This window comes from Gobio gobio, assembly GCF_949357685.1.
Source record: "Gobio gobio genome assembly, chromosome: 2".
Taxonomy (NCBI): domain Eukaryota; kingdom Metazoa; phylum Chordata; class Actinopteri; order Cypriniformes; family Gobionidae; genus Gobio; species Gobio gobio.
In genome coordinates this window covers 20,283,563-20,302,894 of record NC_137098.1, presented here as the reverse complement: position 1 = coordinate 20,302,894, position 19,332 = coordinate 20,283,563, and the positions used below count along the sequence as shown (strand labels likewise).

Here is a 19,332-nt window from a genome sequence, read left to right as displayed (position 1 = left end):
TGATTTTTAAGAGTGTAGGAATGGTAACATATTAAAATGATAAATAAAATGTATAATTAAAAAAAATAATAATTAAATAAATAATCTGTCCTTTGTTCATTCTTATATTTTTGTCATTTCTTTTCATCCATTAATTCTTTCTTTCTTTCTTTCTTTCTTTCTTTTCATCCATTAATTCTTTCTTTCTTTTTCTTTCTTTCTTTCTTTCTTTCTTTCTTTCTTTCTTTCTTTCTTTCTTTCTTTCTTTCTACTTTCTTTCTTTCTTTCTTTCTTTTCTATCATCCATCTTTTTCTTTTATTAATTTAGTATTTTCTAAACTCCTGATTATTATTTAAAAGTGGCAGTTAAAACAGGAAATATACGAATAAGAAAATATGATAAGTTAAAATAAGAAATATGATGAAGTTTACATTTTGATGTTTAGCTGTTTTATCTCATTTTCAACCTTGACTAATTTTAAACCATTTAATCCATATTGTGGCCCCTATGGAGGTGTTGTGAAACCTACTGGTTGAGAACCACAGGATAAAATGCTTCTGCATTTTTCTAATGTTAATGAAAATTATATTATCAGCATAGTTATTTGAGTGAAAAGTGAAATAAAGAATGTCTGAGCATTTGGTGTGACAGAAGCAATTACATGAACAAAAACAGATGATTATGTTCTCGAGCATGATTTTGTTTGTTAAAATCTTTAAAAATGTTATATTCAAATCCTATATTTATTGCAGATCATTTGAAATGTTAAAAGGCTTCAAAATAACATGTCTTTTTCAGAATCATTACTGGTAGTTTTAAGGTCATTGCTCTCACTGTTACTCACGCTGATTTGAAAAGAAACACCCTTGCAACTCCCTGGCAAGCGTTCCTGCATACCATGTGTGTGCCGGTGTAGCGTTCAGACGGACCACCACTATTTGGTTTTGACCTGATGAACATTCAGCACTCGCAAAGGCGATTGTATCAGTCACGCTCACAGCTCCCCGCCAACCACAATGAAACATTTCCCGTCCATATCTCCCGCCGCCTATCAGCTGTCATTTAACACGCCAGTGTAGGAAAGGTCAGGTAGGATGTTTCTCTGTGTAATCTTGTTATCTAGTTGGGAGAGACGTGTCGTTGAGATCGCAGGGCCAAAACATTATACTCTGTTTTGTTTCCCGATGGGTTGTTATTTGAGTGGAGTGGGGCCGTGAGAGCGAGGGTTCGGCACTCTTTTCAGGCCCCTCAGTCTGCGGTTACTGCGCATGAGGTCAGACGTGGAGCTCCGCCAAGACGACTGCCAGAGCTGAGCTAAAACACACGGGATTGTCATTCTGGGGTGGTTTTGCATGGGCACGGAAAGTAATTTCAGCAGCACAATGAAGCAGGCGAGTTCACAAGCAATGTTTCAAAAGATTTGGGCAGAATGACGCGGCTTAACTGGAGATTTGTCATCTTTAGTGACGCTTTATGGTGCAGCGCGGTGACTCGCCCTGGCAGAAAAATAGCACCACTGTCAATTTACGGTTTTTCATATTGGGCCCCATTTGCTTATTGTAGAGGTTACACAAACAAGCGCAAGCACTTTACTGCTAAAACAGCAGCATTCTCCTCTTCTCTCAACAGCCAAACTCAGACAGCAAATGTGAAATATCTGTCTTGGCTATTGACAATCTCAGAGCGTTTATCGTTTTGCTATTTTGGAGTGTAATTTGTCCAAGTGGGGCTGCGATTTGTTTGCAGTCGTCTGCTCTCGTTTGAAAGGGCACATCAGTGGACAAAAGCGCCATTTGAAAAGGAGCACATCTCTGTGTGATCCTTTAAAATCTATTCAAGGCATGAAGACATTACTTTCCCCTCTACGCTTACGGGACCAATTTTCATTCATTCAACGCTCCTCTGAAAACTGTAATTTGAAATTTGTCAACGCGGAGAGCTGGCTCGCAGGCAGATGCGTATCATCTTTTCATTTTCAAAAGACACTGCGGAGACTGAATAATTTCATTATTAAAGTAAATGGGAAAAAATTGCAAACTGCACATAAGACTGACGCTGAGGTCATATTGTGCACAAAAGCTCTTTCACTGGCAGACTCATCCCGCGTTCTCCAGTGCTTTCATGCAGACACCTGTTTTTAATGCTCGATGCTGAAACCTTCAATCCTGTGACTTCCTCACTAAATGTATAGAGGAGTGTCAATGCAGGAAGAGTCATGTGTGGAGATAGACTGCATTGTGTAAACTGTTCATTCATTCATTCTGTCCTTTGTTCATTCCTATATTTTGTAATTTCTTTTCATCAATTAATTTTTGCTGATAATTCATTCATTTGCCTGTGAATGGATTATATATTCATTCTTTCTTTCTTTCTTTCTTTCTTTCTTTCTTTCTTTCTTTCTTTCTTTCTTTCTTTCTTTTTTCTTTCTTTTTCATTTATTAATATGTTAATTTAATTTATTAATGTGTTCATTCATTTATTTGTCCATTCATGCATTTGTTAATTTAATTTGTATTCATTCATTCATTCATTCATTCATTCATTCATTCATTCATTCATTCATTCATTCATTCATTCATTCATTCATTCATTCATTCATTCATTCATTCATTCATTCATTCCTTCATTGCCTGTAAATGGATTACATATCACATCTATCTATCTATCCATCTATCCATCTGTCTGTCTGTCTGTCTGTCTGTCTGTCTATCCAACTTTCTTTCTTTTTGTGCAATATCAAAATTTCTTTATTTCTTGATTAATGCATTTAACTTGTAAATTTGTTATTTTCTATTTGTTCTAATCTATTGATTCATTCATGCATTCATTCATTCCATTTTCAGTTTATTTCATCCATTCATTCATTTATTCATCATTTTAATTATTCAGTCATATGTGGATTATATATGCTTTCATGCATTCATCCATTGCATGCAAAATGTTGTCCAAAGTTTCTCCATTCATGCATCTGTTTGATTTAATTTATTCATTAATCTGTTCAATTATTAATTTGTTAATTTGTTAGACATTTGTCATAACTCTGTTTGTTAATTATTCATTCAAATAGGTATATGCATTCAATATGCATTCATTTGTACATTATTTGTTCATTTTTGTGTAGATTTTTCCATTTGTTACTCAATTCATGCATTTGATTCAATTCATGTGTTCATTCATTCATTCATTGCTTGTTTATATATATATATATATATATATATATATATATATATATATATATATATATATATATGTACACTAGGATAGAAGCAGTTTGTGATAAAGCAGGGCTCGACATTAACGTTTGTCCGGGACAAGTGGATTTTTTGAAAGAGAATTTTACTTGCCCAACCGGACAAGTAGTTGAATAAAACGTCAATAACAAATGATTCTGCTAGGGCTGTAACGATTTGACCAAAAATAAAAACCTCGATTAATTGAACATTTTACTTTGATTACGATTAATGAACGATTATTTTATTTTTTTATTTATATTTATTTTTACTGTAAATATTTTCTACTATTAAAGGTGGAATTGTTTTTTCTAATGAAAAAAGTGTGTTTCTTTGTGATTTTAAAATACTTGAATACAGTTATTGTATATGGGGCAGATTTCTACTTGTTGTAAATCAGATACAGATAAATTAGCACAGTAGGCCTACATTACATTTATTTGAATTCATTAAGGAGAGAGTGATTGTGTGTATGAATTACTCATACCGTCTCTATTCATTATGAAGCTGTGGTTTGTACTTACTTCAAAGGTATTAAAATATATGCCTATACCGGTTGAGTTTCTAAGCTACTTTAGTGACTTTACTTTTGTCACAGGACAGCGTTGACACTGCGTTTCTGCTCTGCTCTCTGCACGCAATCTTCACGTGATGTGCGAGCTTCTGTCTGAGTGTTTGTTTGTCAAATTATATCAGGCATTAGTTCAACATAATACACTTTGTGAGGACGCAGGTGAAAGAGGTCTGCCTTCAGGGCGCGCACACGTTGTCAGAGACGTGACACGGCTCGGCTCTCTGTGTCACAGAAAAAAGCTGAACACTGAATGGATAAGTTTTCCGTATTGTTGTTTTTGAATAGTGCACAAACACTTCAAATGTTCCATACTGGCAAGCATTTAAACGCATTTACTTGACATACTTTATGAGGACGAAAGTGAAAACGATCTGGCTTCAGGGCTTGCGCGCGCTGTGTGTGTGTGTGTGTGTGTGTGTGTGTGTGTGTGTGTGTGTGTGCGCGTGCGTGCGTGCGTGCGTGCGTGCGTGCGTGCGTGCGTGCGTGCGTGCGTGCGTGCGTGCGTGCGTGCGTGCGTGCGTGCGTGCGTGCGTGTGTCGCAGCGCGTAGGCTATAGGAAGAACGGCAATTAACTTACATGTATAAACTGTGTAAAACATGCAGTTACTATAGTGATTCTGGGCATCTATAAACAAAGATAACTGCTCCTGCATCTCTCTGTGTGCCTGCAAACTGCACTTGATGTGACTGACGGGGCGGAGTCACGTGACTAAAACCGGAATAACCGACATGGAAAAAATATGTCGGTTAGAGGTTCTGAATTTCGGTTTTGATTATTTTTCGATTAATCGTACAGCCCTAGATTCTGCATTAATTTAGTGTAAGTGGTGATCGATAGTGGATAATAATATATAATGTAATGTATAATGAACTGACGGTAACAATTTTGCGCTGTTGACGCTCACGCCGCTCATACAAAGAAACGTCAAATGATACAGTTAAGCAACATGATACGAGCAAGTGCTGTTTTCCTGAAAACCATCACGACTGAAAATGTGACACTGATTTCATATGACAATTCCATAAACAATTAATTGACATTAAGTCACTTATATTTTAGAGGCAATATTGACAGTTTTTGTTCTATTTCAGCAGCGAAAATAGTTCCAAACAAACATCACAGCAGAACCATAACGCACCTCACAGCAACAGCGTGTTACTGAATGATTCAACGTTTTGAATGAATCGCATGAATAAAAGATTTAATAACGCATTTATAAACGACAGCCTCAAATGAATTGTTTCAATGAATCGTCTCAATGACTCACTCATTAAGACCGGCACCTGCTGCCACCTACTGGTGGTTTAGTTTCATGTTTAAACATTGTTTCCAACATTTCTTATTTGTATATTGAAAAATATTTAAAACAATCTCATAATTTATTTTCAGTGTAAATTAATTAATGTTATTGGTAACAGCCCTATAGTGTATTATTTTAAATTAATTTAGATATCAAATTTAAGAATATAAAAGCTGAAGCATAACCTATATTTAATAAGATTATGGAAATAAAAGGTAAAAACATCACAAATATGCAGATTTAAATATGTCAAAGCTGACTGAACACTGGTGAGAAATTTCAGGTACCGGTACCGGTACCGGTACCGATACCGGTTAAAATATGAACGGTACCCAACCCTAGTGAGAATATTGCTTCAGAATAAATTATATTTACAAAAAAAAATAAAAGTGACAAGTGAATGACAGATTTACTTGTCTGAAGGACAAGCACGTGAACAGGCTTAATGTCGAGCCCTGGATAAAGCATTTTTCTGTGTTTCACCTCCCAGCACCAGCGTTTATTTCTGAACGCTCTCGTTATATGACGTGTTACAGTCGCCACTCTATTTTTACAGGCACTGAATGCTTATCATAACCGCATGGGTCAGGACACGTCTTTCTATTTTAGATGGATATTTTTAGCCTTGAGGCGCTCAGAGTATGTTGTGTCTGAGCCAACGGTTAGCATATGCAGGATGCAAATGAAACGCATCTGTGTGACTTTGTTTCGTTCTGATGGCTAATGTGTGCTCATTAATGAACCTGTTTTCCTCATTTTTCCTTAGTCAATTGATCCTGGTCAGCAGTTCACGTGGGAGCATTCAAACCTGGAGGTGAATAAACCAAAGAACAGATACGCTAACGTCATCGCCTATGATCACTCAAGGGTCCTGCTCTCTGCCATCGATGGTACGATCTTCTCTTCTCATTAGTGTTTGATCATCGTATCATTTCAGAAAAATTCATGTTCTTGTTTTGGTCAAATCAATGAACAAATTCAACAATTAATGCACAAATGAATAAATATAATTAATTTATGGTGAACAAAATAATTAACAAAAAAGTTATGACAAGTAGACTATTGTCTTTCAAATTAACAAATAGATTAATGAATAAATGTACAAATTATATATTTATATTATAATGCTGTGTTGTATCTTGTTTTAAGGATGTTCAAACCATTTTATTGGAAAACTAAACAAAAATATTGATTAAGAAACAAATTTTCGCTGTGTCTACAGCAGCATTACACATTCATATTGAATGATTTCTACTCATAAAAAAGCATTCCCAAAATAAAACATCTAATTTCCCTCCAAACTGTGTCAAATAACAGATTCAACCAGCGAACAATGAAACAAATAAATGCCCATCTGCCGTGTCCAGCCCTGATAAACACGCCTGCTTTGTGTTTCACAATGAGAAATGAAATAGTGTGATGAGCTGCTGCAGAAAATCCACATCAAACATATACCCGCTTCATTCACACTCCACAAACACTGATGGAGCGACTCCTCCACTGGCCTGCTCACATTCAGTCTGAGACAGAACACGATGGAGAAATAGTGGCTGTGTTCTTAAACCTAGTGAGCTCCCTTGATATGTACCGCCTATGTAGGGAGCTACAGTGTAAGGCAGCATCAAAATGATAATGGAACATCATTGACTCAATTCACAGTTGATTCCAATGGAGTTTGGCAATAGCATGATACTGTAATAAACTGCAAGAAATTAGTTTCAGTATCAGTATTTTTGTCATTTTCCAATTGTCAGTGTTGTTTTAGCATTGTTTATATACTATTCAAATATTAATTGTTAGTTTGATTTCAATATCTAGCATTTGCTTAAATTTTCTGTATTTATTTATAATATATTTTTCAGTTATTATCAATTATTATTTTTGGTTTGAGTTGTACACTCTCTCACACACACACACACACACATAATAGTAACATTTACATTTTATCTTATTTGTGCTTTATTTCTATTTCTGAAAAGGATTTGTAAAAATGTTATCTCGCAAAAAACAACACTGAATGGGGTAAGAAAAACAGTAAGATGTTTAGATTTTTTTTTACTCAAGACAAAATATAGATATTGGTTCATGTAATATTTTCTATGAGGCCTTAAAATGTAGGCAGCTCACTAGATTTTGGAACAGAGTCATAATGTGTCAAATATACATGGTTGGTTGAATGCACACGCACACACACATCTGTTCATTACTTTGGCCTCCTTTGTCTCCAAAAGAGAGAAGGAAATGCAGGATTAATTGTCTTTCTATCCTGTCAGTCACAGAATGAATGAGAAAATGAAAAACATGGAGTTTTTAATTTATTTATTAATTCTTAGTGAAATAATTCACATGGAAGAGAGACAGACAGACAGCGAGTGAGAGGAGGCGTCGGGTGGACGAGGGAATGATGAGTTTTATCTCTCCGTTGCATGTGTGAGCTGAGCTGGAGCTGCAGCATTGACACGCTGTCAGCGCTTTAACAGCAGAAACAGTCTTCTCCAGATTTCTCACACTTATTCACTTAGATTCAATTTATTCTACTTTTCTTTCTTTTTTTTGTTTTCTCATGGAGAATGAAGGTCTGCTCATCAGAAATCACACAGTATATCTGAAATTAAGATTTGGGGCCATTTTGCAGAAACTTCCCATCTGAAGTTTGACAATCTCACTGATCTGTCATTCTAATATGTGACCCTGGACAACAAAACCAGTAATAAGGGTCAATTATTTTACACATCATTTGAAAGCTGAATAAAAAAGCTTTCCATTGATGTATGGTAGGACAATGGCCGAGATACAACTATTTGAAAATCTGGAATCTGAGGGTGCAAAAAAATCCAAATATTGAGAAAATAGTCTTTAAAGTTGTCCAAATGAAGTCCCTGGAAATGCATATTACTAATTATAATACATTAGAAATGTACAAAATATCTTCATGGAACATGATCTTTACTTAATATCCTAATGATTTTTGGCATCCCAATTTTTGCCACAAATATACCCGTGCGAAAAGACTGGTTTTGTGGTCCAGGGTCACATATGTGCAACATGATCATAATGAAAAACAGATATAATAGAGTAGAATAATGAATTATAACTAATAAATATCATTATACTTACCCAGTTGATTAATCACACTACATTAAGAAAATTGTTTTGTATTACATGTTTTCTGAAAATGTTATGCTGAAAAATGCAAACAAGACACTGTGTTAAATATGCACTAATTTGCATACATTTATAGAACAGAAATATGAAAGCCAGGTTTAAAATTATTTGATTGTTTGATTTGGTTAACATATTAGAGTTTAAGTTTTAGTTTTTTGTTTTACTGAGGGGATTTTGGATATCTTTTTTTTTTTTATCACTCCATCATAATCATAATCAGAAAACACTCAACAAAGAGAAAAATACATGTTCACAATGTTTTAGGATAGGATTAAAATGTTGCATAAAATCAGTTGAATGTTATATGAACAAACCCCTCTATAAAAATATATAGGAATAAAGCTGTAAAGGTCTATGTAAGTGCTGCTAAGGTGGAGAAACAATGCACATGCTTTAAAGATATGTATTGTAATTGAAATCTACAGACACAAATAGATGAAGTGCAATAAAATAAACACTTAAATGTGTATTTTTGGATGTGAGAAAGAAGATATGGGGCCCTATTTTAGCGATCTGATCACATGGTCTGAAGCATGGTCCGAATCCACTTTTACTAGTTTAACGATGGAAAAAACCATCGGCACAACAGGCGCATGGTCCAAAAGGGTTGTACTTAGTTTCTTAATGAGTCATGGGTGTTTTAGGCGTAACGTGCAATAAACCAATCAGAGTCTCTTCTCCCATTCCCTTTAAAAGCCAGTTGCACTTGCACCATGGCGGATCCGCTATTTACATGACGGAATTTGCGAGCGGAAAGACTGAAAGCTTCTCCAGAGAGGAATCCTTTTATTTTTAATATTTAAAAATGTTTGTGTGTAGTGTACCCTGTGTGTGTAATGAGCAGAATGTATGTGCGTTGTGCACTCTCCTATAGCCACATATTACTAATGCACCCTTTAAATAACACGAAAAAAATACTGCAAACTACTGGTTTTTTTCGTTCAATGGCGCAGTCGATTTCAGTTGCGTTAAAATAGCAACACGCCAACAATGCGCCTGAACACCTCGTTTTCAGACCAGCACGCCCATGGGTGAACAGATGCGCGTGAGTGCATTTGCTATATAAACAACATGGCGCTGGACGTGAACATGATAACTGCGTCGAGCTGAAACGTGCAAAAAACACTTGTGTCGCGCATGGCGTCACATCGCGCCGCGTGTATGATAGGGGCCATGGTATGGAAGCAAAATAGACCAAAATCGACCAGAGCATGAAAAAAATAAAACAGTGGTTTTGTTTTAAAGCTAGACTGAAACAGAATATTTTAGCATTCAAATAGCCATGTGTTAAAAACACAGCTCACATTGTTCCGTAGTCGACTTTTTCTCATTGTGTTCTGCATGTTGTGTTGTTTTCACAGGCATTCCAGGGAGCGATTACATCAACTCAAACTACATTGATGGTTATCGCAAACAGAACGCCTACATCGCCACTCAAGGCGCGCTGCCGGAGACCTTCGGCGATTTTTGGCGTATGATCTGGGAGCAGCGGAGTGCAAATATTGTCATGATGACCAAACTGGAGGAAAGATCCAGGGTACGATTTGTTGTGACATCACTACTCATCTGTTGATTTGATTGGCTTACACTGTTGTCTGTGCACACCAGACATGACAAATCAATCAGAAGTGCGCGTAGGCGGACACAAAAAATACTCACATACTACAATCTTTGTCATGTGTTTGTCCCTGTCAGAATGTGTCAGGTAATCAATTCTGGATTCAGCTTCAATATGCAGTACTGTTTTTGATGAATTGCTTATTTTTTGGACAAACAACAAAAAAAAGTATTTAAATAATAATAATTATTTTTATTAATGAAACTTAATTTAATTAAACTTGGAACTTGTAATGAATATTGTAGAGTGTGGTGTCCCATGATTTATTCCAAATTATTATCTCACATAAAATAAACCTAGCTTAAAGCTCTGAATTAACAAAATACAACAAAGACATAATATTGACAAGTTAAATTGATATTCAAATAAATGCTGTAAAGAAATTTTAATTATTAACTAATGTTAAATACCAACAACATTTAACTGTTGCACATTTTGCATATACGTTAATGTTTTTGCATATAAGTTTACACTAAATGCTTAATTTACGGTAAATAATTAACTTAAGGTTTATTGGCAAATAAGTGACAATCATACACACCAACTTAAAGTTTGGTAACAGGGTTGAAAAATTGCAAACGTCATATGAATAGAAAATAAACAACTCAAATAATATTTTGTTTCTCCTCCTGATCTCGTTTTCTGATGATACATCATCTTTTTTTCTGACTGTTCTGGCCCCATTTCGTACCGTATTTGTGAAATGCGCAGAGCTATAACTGTATTATTTTTTAACAAATGATGTCAATTACTGGCAAAATTAACGGTTTTCAAACAGAGGTTTAAAAGGTTATCTCGTTTTCGTCAAACTGATTGCTTGTCTGGTTAATATTACAATCCATGTCATCCACAAATTTTGCAGATTTTTACCCACATTTCATTTAATCTTTTCCTCATTTGCACCATTGATTTGTGTGTGTGTGTGTGTGTGTTTTCTCAGATTCCTTCTAATTTCTTCTCTAAGGCAAGACACAGAGCATCATGTCGTCTTCAGCTGCCATTATGAGTTGCAGAATTTAAATTCATGCCTTGATTTTCCTGCATTTATTCTTTGTGATGTGAATTGTCCTTTGCATGAATCCATAGACTGACGCTTCTGCTCTGTCTTGCTGGTCTAATCTTTAAAGATGGACTGGAGGGTCACATAAAGCAGCTCTCCTGCAGTCTTTGTGCGGCTGTAACGGGCAGCCTCCCATTTCGGTTTCGGTCATGTGGTGCTGGAACTTCTCGATGCATTTTAATGAGCGCAGCGTCAAGATATTCACGGCTAAACAATGTCCTAACGAATATGTTATCAGCAGAATATAATCATTCAGATCCTGCTCTTGTTTGCATTTAGACAGACCTGCATTGAACATGCGATGCACGTCGATTTTCTTCTTGTAACCGCGTTTTCCGTCTTTTTTATTCTTTTCCTCCTGACAGGGCGGCTGCCGTACAGTAATGCGACGCTATTTTATAGCGACTCACAATGCAACCAACATCTATAATGGTAATAAGGGCCCAGCTTTAATGTGATTGCGACAGATCGCTTGAGATAGTAATTATAGCGTCTGTCAGGCTCAGGGAAAACCCACTCGTGTGTTGAGAAATCCGCTTGTCAGCAGGAAATGGGAATCATGTTGCTCGCTGCAGTTATTCTCTTGCTTTAAATGAGCATGATGCATGTTTGCTGCTGCAGGTTTGATGGAGATGTGTGTCTGTGTTTTCAGGTGAAGTGTGACCAGTACTGGCCAAACAGAGGGACGGAGACGTACGGGCTCATTCAGGTCACGCTGCTAGACACGGTTGAGTTGGCAACGTACTGCGTCCGAACGTTTGCACTTTACAAGGTATGTGGGTGTTTCAGGGATCGTTCACCCAGAACTGAAATATTTCATTTGTGCTGTGAGCATTTTACTCTTGAATTCAGAACGGATCCAGCGAGAAGCGAGAAGTACGGCAGTTCCAGTTCACGGCGTGGCCGGATCACGGCGTCCCGGAACATCCCACGCCGTTCCTGGCCTTCCTGCGCAGGGTCAAATCCTGCAACCCGCCAGATGCTGGACCAATGGTGGTGCATTGCAGGTCTGAAGAGATCTCTTTCATTGTTTTTACGTTATTATTATTATAAAGTATTTCATTTATATATTATTGATAAAAATGAAAATGATCATGATACTCCAACAATGAGTGTAATATGCATACACATTTTTTTTTAATTATTATTATTTCTTGCTTTTATTCAGCAAGGATGCATTATATTGATCAGAAGTGATAGCAAGGACTTTATAATTTTACAAAGGATTTATATTTCAAATAAATGCTGTTATTTTCAACATTATATTCATCAAATAATCCTGAAAACAATTAAGCACCAAAATATTAAGCAACAAAAACTTTTTTTAAATTGATAATAATAAAAAGCATTAATTAATAATTGAACAATAATAATATTTTTTAAATTGAGCTGCATATTAGAATGATTTCGGAAGGATCATATGACACCGATTACTGGAGTGAGGATGATGAAAATGTAGCTTTGTATTACAGAAATAAATTACATTTTAAAATACATTTATTTTACAATTATTTTAAATTGTAATAATATTTAACAGTTTTTACTGTATTTTTGATCAAATAAATGCAGCCTTCTTTTTTTCAAAAACATTGAAATGGTAGTGTTTCCAAATCCAGATTTGATCTTTTTTTTTCGGGTGCTGTTTGTCTGCAAAACACTTAAAAATGGATTGTATGTAAGACATTGAATAACTCAAGCAAACAGTATCTTACCAAAGTATCATACGTGGTGTAAAGACGTGTCGAGTGATTTTCATTGATCAGCAGAACCCATATTAATGCACTAATATCTGATTAAGTTGAAAACTGAAAAAAAGGATGGTCTCAAGATTTAAACACACACTTTGTCTGTGTGTCTCTCTACAAAGAAACATGATTTTGGTGCATGGCAGAACATGAGGCACTCTTGCATTTATGGAAAACCCAGATATGAAACCATCTGTTAAATTCCCCTCTAAGCGAAAGCGGCACAAAAACATCAGGCAGCGAGAGGCATGCAAAAAAGACAAGCTACGAGCTTCCAACGGAAAACTGCCAGATAGAAAACAAGGATTAGTAAACCCTTAAAAATAACACATACGGCAGTTAATTAGAGCTCCCAGCGGAGCGCTTGAAATTGAAAAAATCCTTATTTCCCCACTTTTCTCTGGCTGGCTTGCGTGCTGAATGCAGGAATTAATATCATTCATTGGGACGAAGACTTTGAATTCCTTTCGGCTCAGATCAGATAACGGCTCGACAGCGAGACTTTAATCCTGCTCAAAACACCGTCCCCCACCGCAAGCTCTCGCCTGACCATTAAAAAACCTCATTCTTTCATTTCGTGGCTGATGTCAGAAAGTTGACGCATCCTTCGGGAAGAGCAGAGAAAGTTTTAAGCTTTGCATGTGATGTGCTAACGTGTGGGCAGGAGATTATATGTGCTGGTTTTCAGGAAAAACAAAAGCACTTGTGGGTAATTAACCGCACTGGAGGCATTTAACGCTGTTAAACGATTCTCCCAGCACAGAATGAAAATTCAGATTGCATATGCTTATATGCGCTTAATGCTTTCGCGAAATCTGCCGAATCGATGCTGATAGCCACACGTGTCCTCTCGCTGTGGGCATTGTTAGCCGTTAAGAGGGCGTTTACCGCTGTCACCTGTAACTCACGGGTTGCCGCGGACACACGGCCAGTCAGCCGTTATTGCAACAAAAGAGAAAGTCCATCCAATCGCATGATTGAATGTCACAGAGGTCACTGACCGAGAGACAGACGGGGGGTTTGTGAGGAGGAAAATCTGACAGAGCAGTGATTTCTAAAGTATGTTTGAGTGAATCTCATAAAACCTGTCAAGAACACACCCTCATCATAGTTCACCACTGAAATTGATTTTGCATAAAGAAAATGAAGCCTTGCTAAAATCAGTGGATATTTCAGGGCAGTTTTGTTTTAAATCGGTTTCTTTTGTTTTTTTAAAGGGGTCTATTATGCTACAATGCTTTATACGTTCAACCTTCTTTAGTGTGTAATGATGCTGTTTGGGCAAGAAAAAGGTCTGCAACGTTGCAAAGGGAGTTATTCTCTATATTAAACACTGTTTCTAAACTCCCTGAATCACCTTGAATGCATTCTTGAGTTTTCTTCCGGAAACGGACACATCACAATATTCCTCATTTAAATTATTCTCACCCAAGGCATACGCAAAATAAAGAGGAGAGCCCTGGTTTAGTTGCATTAGTATTAGTGGTTGACCGTTATTGCTTTTTTGATGGCCAATGCCGATATCTTAGAGAGCAGGGTAGGCGATGGCCGATAAATATTTAGAAAATTAATTTAAAAAAAAATAATTCTAAAATACACAAACAAAGGGCCCTATCATATACCCGGCGCAATGCGAGGGCAGGCACGACGCAAGTGTTTTTTGCAGGTTTCAGCCCTACGCAGTAATCATTTTCACGTCCAGCGCCATGTTGTTTAAATAGCAAATGCCCATCTGTTCGCCCATGAGCGTGCTATTCTGAAAACGAGGTGTGTTCAGGCACATCGTTGGCATGTTGTTATTTTGAGGCAACTGAAAACGACTGCGCTATTGACCAACAAAAAATATTTTTTGTGCTATTTAAAGGGCGTGTTAATAATGTATGCCTATATGCGGGTGCACAACACGCGTACACTCTGCTTATTACACACACAGGGTACACACAAACATTTTTAAATATTACAAATAAAAGGATTTCTCTCTGGAGAAGCGTTTAGTCTTTCCTCTTGCAAATTCTGCCCGGCCACCCCAATGAAAAAATCCTGGCTCCGCCACTGGACAAATCACAACACACTGGTCCAGCTGGCCAATCAGAGCACATTGTGCTTTACAGAAGGAAGGGTTTCATAAGCCATATTCGGACAGGATTAGTTTTATATGGAGAGGTGGGGTAAATTAATTATAACCAGAGCTTTTCAGTTTCTAGAGTTTAGTCCTGTTCGAATGTGCCAGTATGTATCTCAGTAAAGATTATGGTGACTTTTACCTTCTGTAAAAAGGTCCGGAAAAATTACCTCAGGTAAAGCTAATCGCATAGCTGTAAATGTGTACATAAATATTCCGTCATTTCCTGTTCAAAAAGTAGTTTTCCGTGTTTTTTTTTCAAATATGGAGGCGATTGAAGAAGCATTCAGTTGCATTCTAGGTGGTGGGACAAGTCTGTTGCAAACCTCAAGTGTTTTCCGCAAACCATTCAGATAAAAAAGAAGGTCGAACGCACTTGTTAGAGGCTTTTAAGTCGAGTTACCCCTCCCACTTCTGGTATTTTTACTGAGATTTCTCATCCCATGTGAATTGGCCATTAATATGACAGTCGTCCTGTGGTAGAATTACATGACTCTATCTACCCTTGTAAAACGAATCCCGTCAGAATAGTGCTATAGAGACAGGAACCAAACAGAGCATTACTGACAGACTGGGAAGAGAGGAGGTGCAACTATGTAAAATTTGGGAAAAATTATGTTTTTTGAACATTCAAGCATTAAAACTTTTTCTAGTAGACCCCAAAAACAAAATCAAAACTTTGTAAAAGGGCATAATAGGTCCTTTTTAAGTTTCTGTATACTGGTATCTGGTTTTGGGGTGAATAATTGTGAGGACTAATAAGCTGACTCAAAGAGCTGAACTAATAAGATTCCGGCATGGTCTTTGTGAATGGTCTTCATGTCAGGAGCTCCTAAAATTGGGTTTTGGAAACTTTATGTATGTACTAATGAAAGTTCTGCATGTGTTATTCCAGCTAAAGTGTGCCGTTACTTAAAAAATCTCACTGTGCTCAAGTCTAATATGAGCGTATGTAGTCTTTAATGAAGGGCTCTGATCTCAGGTGTCGGTGGTTGACGTCAGCTGCGGCGCTTTAGGAAGTTAGCAAAGCGTTGGCCTCTTCAAAGTGATGGAAAGAGCAAAGTAGATGGAGGATTTTAGAGTCTGTAGATGGAGGTTAGAGAGGGTAAGAGGCTAAATGGAGGGCTTGTTTTCCTCTGATAGCGAGCACAGGTGTATGGCAATCAAACCGAGTCAAGAACGCTTCATCCACTCAGCAGAATCTCTGCCATTAAATACTGTTTGACTGCGGCAAATATTTTGCGTTTATGACAGAAATATAGTGAAACTTTGACACAGCACTCACTGACTATGTTTACATGTGCACTGCACCAATGTGATTATTTCCAATAATCAGAGTAAGGACTGTGTAAGATGTTGGCATGACATGAGCAAACCTCTTCAATCCGGTTTACATGCAATTTTTTTTTACTCTGATTTTTTGCTAAGAATTGTGGTTATTTTTACCACCATTTTCCACATAACACCAATGCACAGCACAAATGATGAACTCACATACAGTCTGTGTATTACTGGCCACTGTTTTAATCTACTTGCATCAAATGTGTATTTGCATTTCTTGCATTTCTATGGATGTATTGGATTTTTTCAGTGAAGCGCCTAAAATGTTTTCGTCCATCAATATACTGCATTATATTCATGTTGTTCAATGCTGTCAATATGAACTCGGTTTCTTCAGCACCCCAAAAATATAATATGCCTTCTTTACTGTGTGTCACAAGCACATGTGCACTAGTTGAATAGTTGTGATTAAAGTGTTTACATGCCTGTTTATTGAGATAAAAGTCAGCATACACCAAGTTTTTCTATCATTATATTGCCTAAATATCATTATAATTGCATTAGGGATGCAACAATACAGTTATTCCACGGTTCAATACATACCTCGGTTTTTTAACCATGGTTTTCGGTTCGGTTCGGTTCGGTTCTGATGGCTAGTCACATCAGTTTTTTGCTATTCTATTCTTAGCCGACAGGAACAGCAAGAGCTTAAGGAGAAAAAATACTATTTTTTTTATTGCAATGCTCTTTCTTTATTTTACTTAAAATACTTGAAAACCCTTGCTTAAACCTAAAACTTTACTTAAAAAAAACGTTTACACATTCCTAGTGTACTGTATAATATAAAATAAATATATGTAAAGATTTACACTGGCAGCTCAGAGCTGTAAATTAGCATTTAAGTATGAAATTGAATGAATAAATGTAAAAATAAAACACTAAATAGGGACTTCACTATAAAATATACATTGATTCTTATTAAAGCTACTGTATTAAAGTTTTTCAGTCAAGAGCAGTGAGTGATTTTCTCTTTGTCTTTTGTTGTTGTATTAACCACTAAAGGAATAGTTCACTCAAAATTTTAAATTCTCTCATCTATTATTCGCGCTCAAGTTGTTTTAAACCTGAATAAAGTAATTTATTTTGTTGGACATAAAATATATTTTGAAGAATGTTGGAAACCAAACAGTTGGTGGTCCCCATTGTAGGAAATAATAATATTGATGTCAATGGCTACCATCAACTGTCTGGTATTCAACTGTCTGTGTTCAACAGAAGAAATTAATACAGGTTTGGAACAACATTCGAGTGAGTAAATAATGACATCATTTTAGAGGTGAACTGTCCCTTTAAGGACAAGCTGCAGCGTGTTCACTTGGCTGCCCTGCTGTCAATTTAAGACTTGCACGCATCTAATATACAGACACACGCCAATTTTACTTTCACTTTAGACATAACCGACTGTGTTTATGTTAAACTTGTGTGTATTTGACAGTATTAGCGCAGTAAGACCACTTAGTCCAGTAATCACTTGTTTGACAGGCTTTTAGTGCGCGCGCTCAGAAAAGCGCATGGTGCCCTATGCGCAAGGCTTTAAAATCCATGCAAATAATGAACTTTCATGATTGTGAACAACTATAGTGTTCCGTGAGTATAACTTCAACACTAACGTGTGATGTGAATGTATGTCGCATTGTTCGGTATATTGGGATGGAGGCAAATTATAGAATGAGTAGAAAAATAGTTTATTAAATGCAAAACCGATTCACAAGCGCGTATTGAACCGTGAATGCCGTACCGAACGGTTCAATATTATATTGAGAATTGCATGTAAGTACATGTAAACATAGTCATTGTCAACAAAACCAATCAAAGTACCTGAACACAAAATACACAAATCCTTTGTCCTCATCTTTGTTTCTCATCTGTTTCGGCTGACAGTGCCGGCGTGGGTCGGACTGGCTGCTTCATTGTCATCGACGCCATGTTGGAGCGAATTAAACATGAGAAGACGGTGGACATCTATGGCCACGTGACGCTCATGCGTGCACAGAGGAACTACATGGTCCAGACGGAAGACCAGTACGTCTTCATTCACGACGCGCTCCAGGAGGCCGTCACTTGCGGGACCACTGAGGTTCCTGCCCGGAACTTGTACGCCTACATCCAGAAGCTCACACAAATCGAGTCTGGAGAGAATGTTACCGGAATGGAGCTGGAGTTTAAGGTAAGATGGATGTAAGCGGGAGATGGGATTGTTAACGACTGTCACCATAATATAAATAAAATTCCAAGTCTGTCTGTCCGTCCATCCATCCATCCATCCATCCATCCATCCATCCATCCATCCATCCATCCATCCATCCATCAATCGTTAGTTCTAAAGTCCTATCTATCATTCTATTTATATATCATTCCATGTCAGTCTTTCTATCCATCTCCTATCTTCTATCTATCGGCCTGTCTGTCTATCGATCCATCTCACTCTGTATAATTTTATCCGTCTGTCTTTATACTAATTCATAGACGCAAACTGTTTGGATGAATGGGTTCAAAATGGTTGCCCTTTTCATCACTACCAGCAAAGAGAGGTTGTTAAAATAGTGCAGTATCTTGTTTAGTTTATCTATCTAGTGTCCCATCCACTGACTCATCTGATTACTCTAGATCAAACTCACATCTGAACAGAAGAGGTGCGATCATGTCACAAATTTACAGACATCCGACCACAAACTCTGGCTCCTCCTTCCTAGAATGACTGCAGCAGAACCGCCAGCTTTGCCACAGGAAGCTGCTTGTCTCTCCTCTGTTATTCAACCCCGCCACATTTTACACGGCCTGCAGTTTGTCAAACAGAAATCTATTTACTCAGAGTAAGAAGGTGATCGAATGTCATGCCACATCATGATCGCTCAGCGAGCAAAGCCCCAGCCCTGGAATTGACCCCGCTGGTGAGGCTTGGCTGCTGGATTCTGGACCGTCTCAGGCCACCACACGCCGACTCTCCAGCTCTCTCTCCACCAGCCGCAGAGACAGTGTGGGGCCTGTGGTTTCTCCTTCAGGAACCCAGAGATCCCTGTGCCGTTCTCACACTAGCACTAAACTTTACTTTGTTCGCTTTTTTTCACATAAGCTTTCACTCTCTTGTTTTCATGACCAAGTTCAAAACCGTTAAAAACATTGACATTGAACACTGTGTTCGTGTACTGGTTTAATATCAACATACTCAAAATCTGTTTGTCTGTCTGTCTATCAA

The 19,332-nt window shown here is 37.2% G+C and overlaps 1 protein-coding gene across 4 annotated transcripts in view; it reads left to right on the top strand.

Moving 5' to 3' along the window:
• The window catches only part of LOC307138715 (receptor-type tyrosine-protein phosphatase delta), a 185,600-nt gene that overhangs the window by 154,315 nt on the left and 11,953 nt on the right, over positions 1-19,332 (top strand). For all 4 annotated transcript variants that reach the window (XM_079837245.1, XM_079837243.1, XM_079837244.1 and 1 more), the window contains 5 exons: positions 5,852-5,975; positions 9,612-9,787; positions 11,581-11,700; positions 11,781-11,935; positions 18,018-18,303. In XM_079837245.1, the coding sequence (XP_079693371.1) occupies positions 5,852-5,975; positions 9,612-9,787; positions 11,581-11,700; positions 11,781-11,935; positions 18,018-18,303 (861 nt within the window). The remainder of the gene's footprint in view (positions 1-5,851; positions 5,976-9,611; positions 9,788-11,580; positions 11,701-11,780; positions 11,936-18,017; positions 18,304-19,332) is intronic.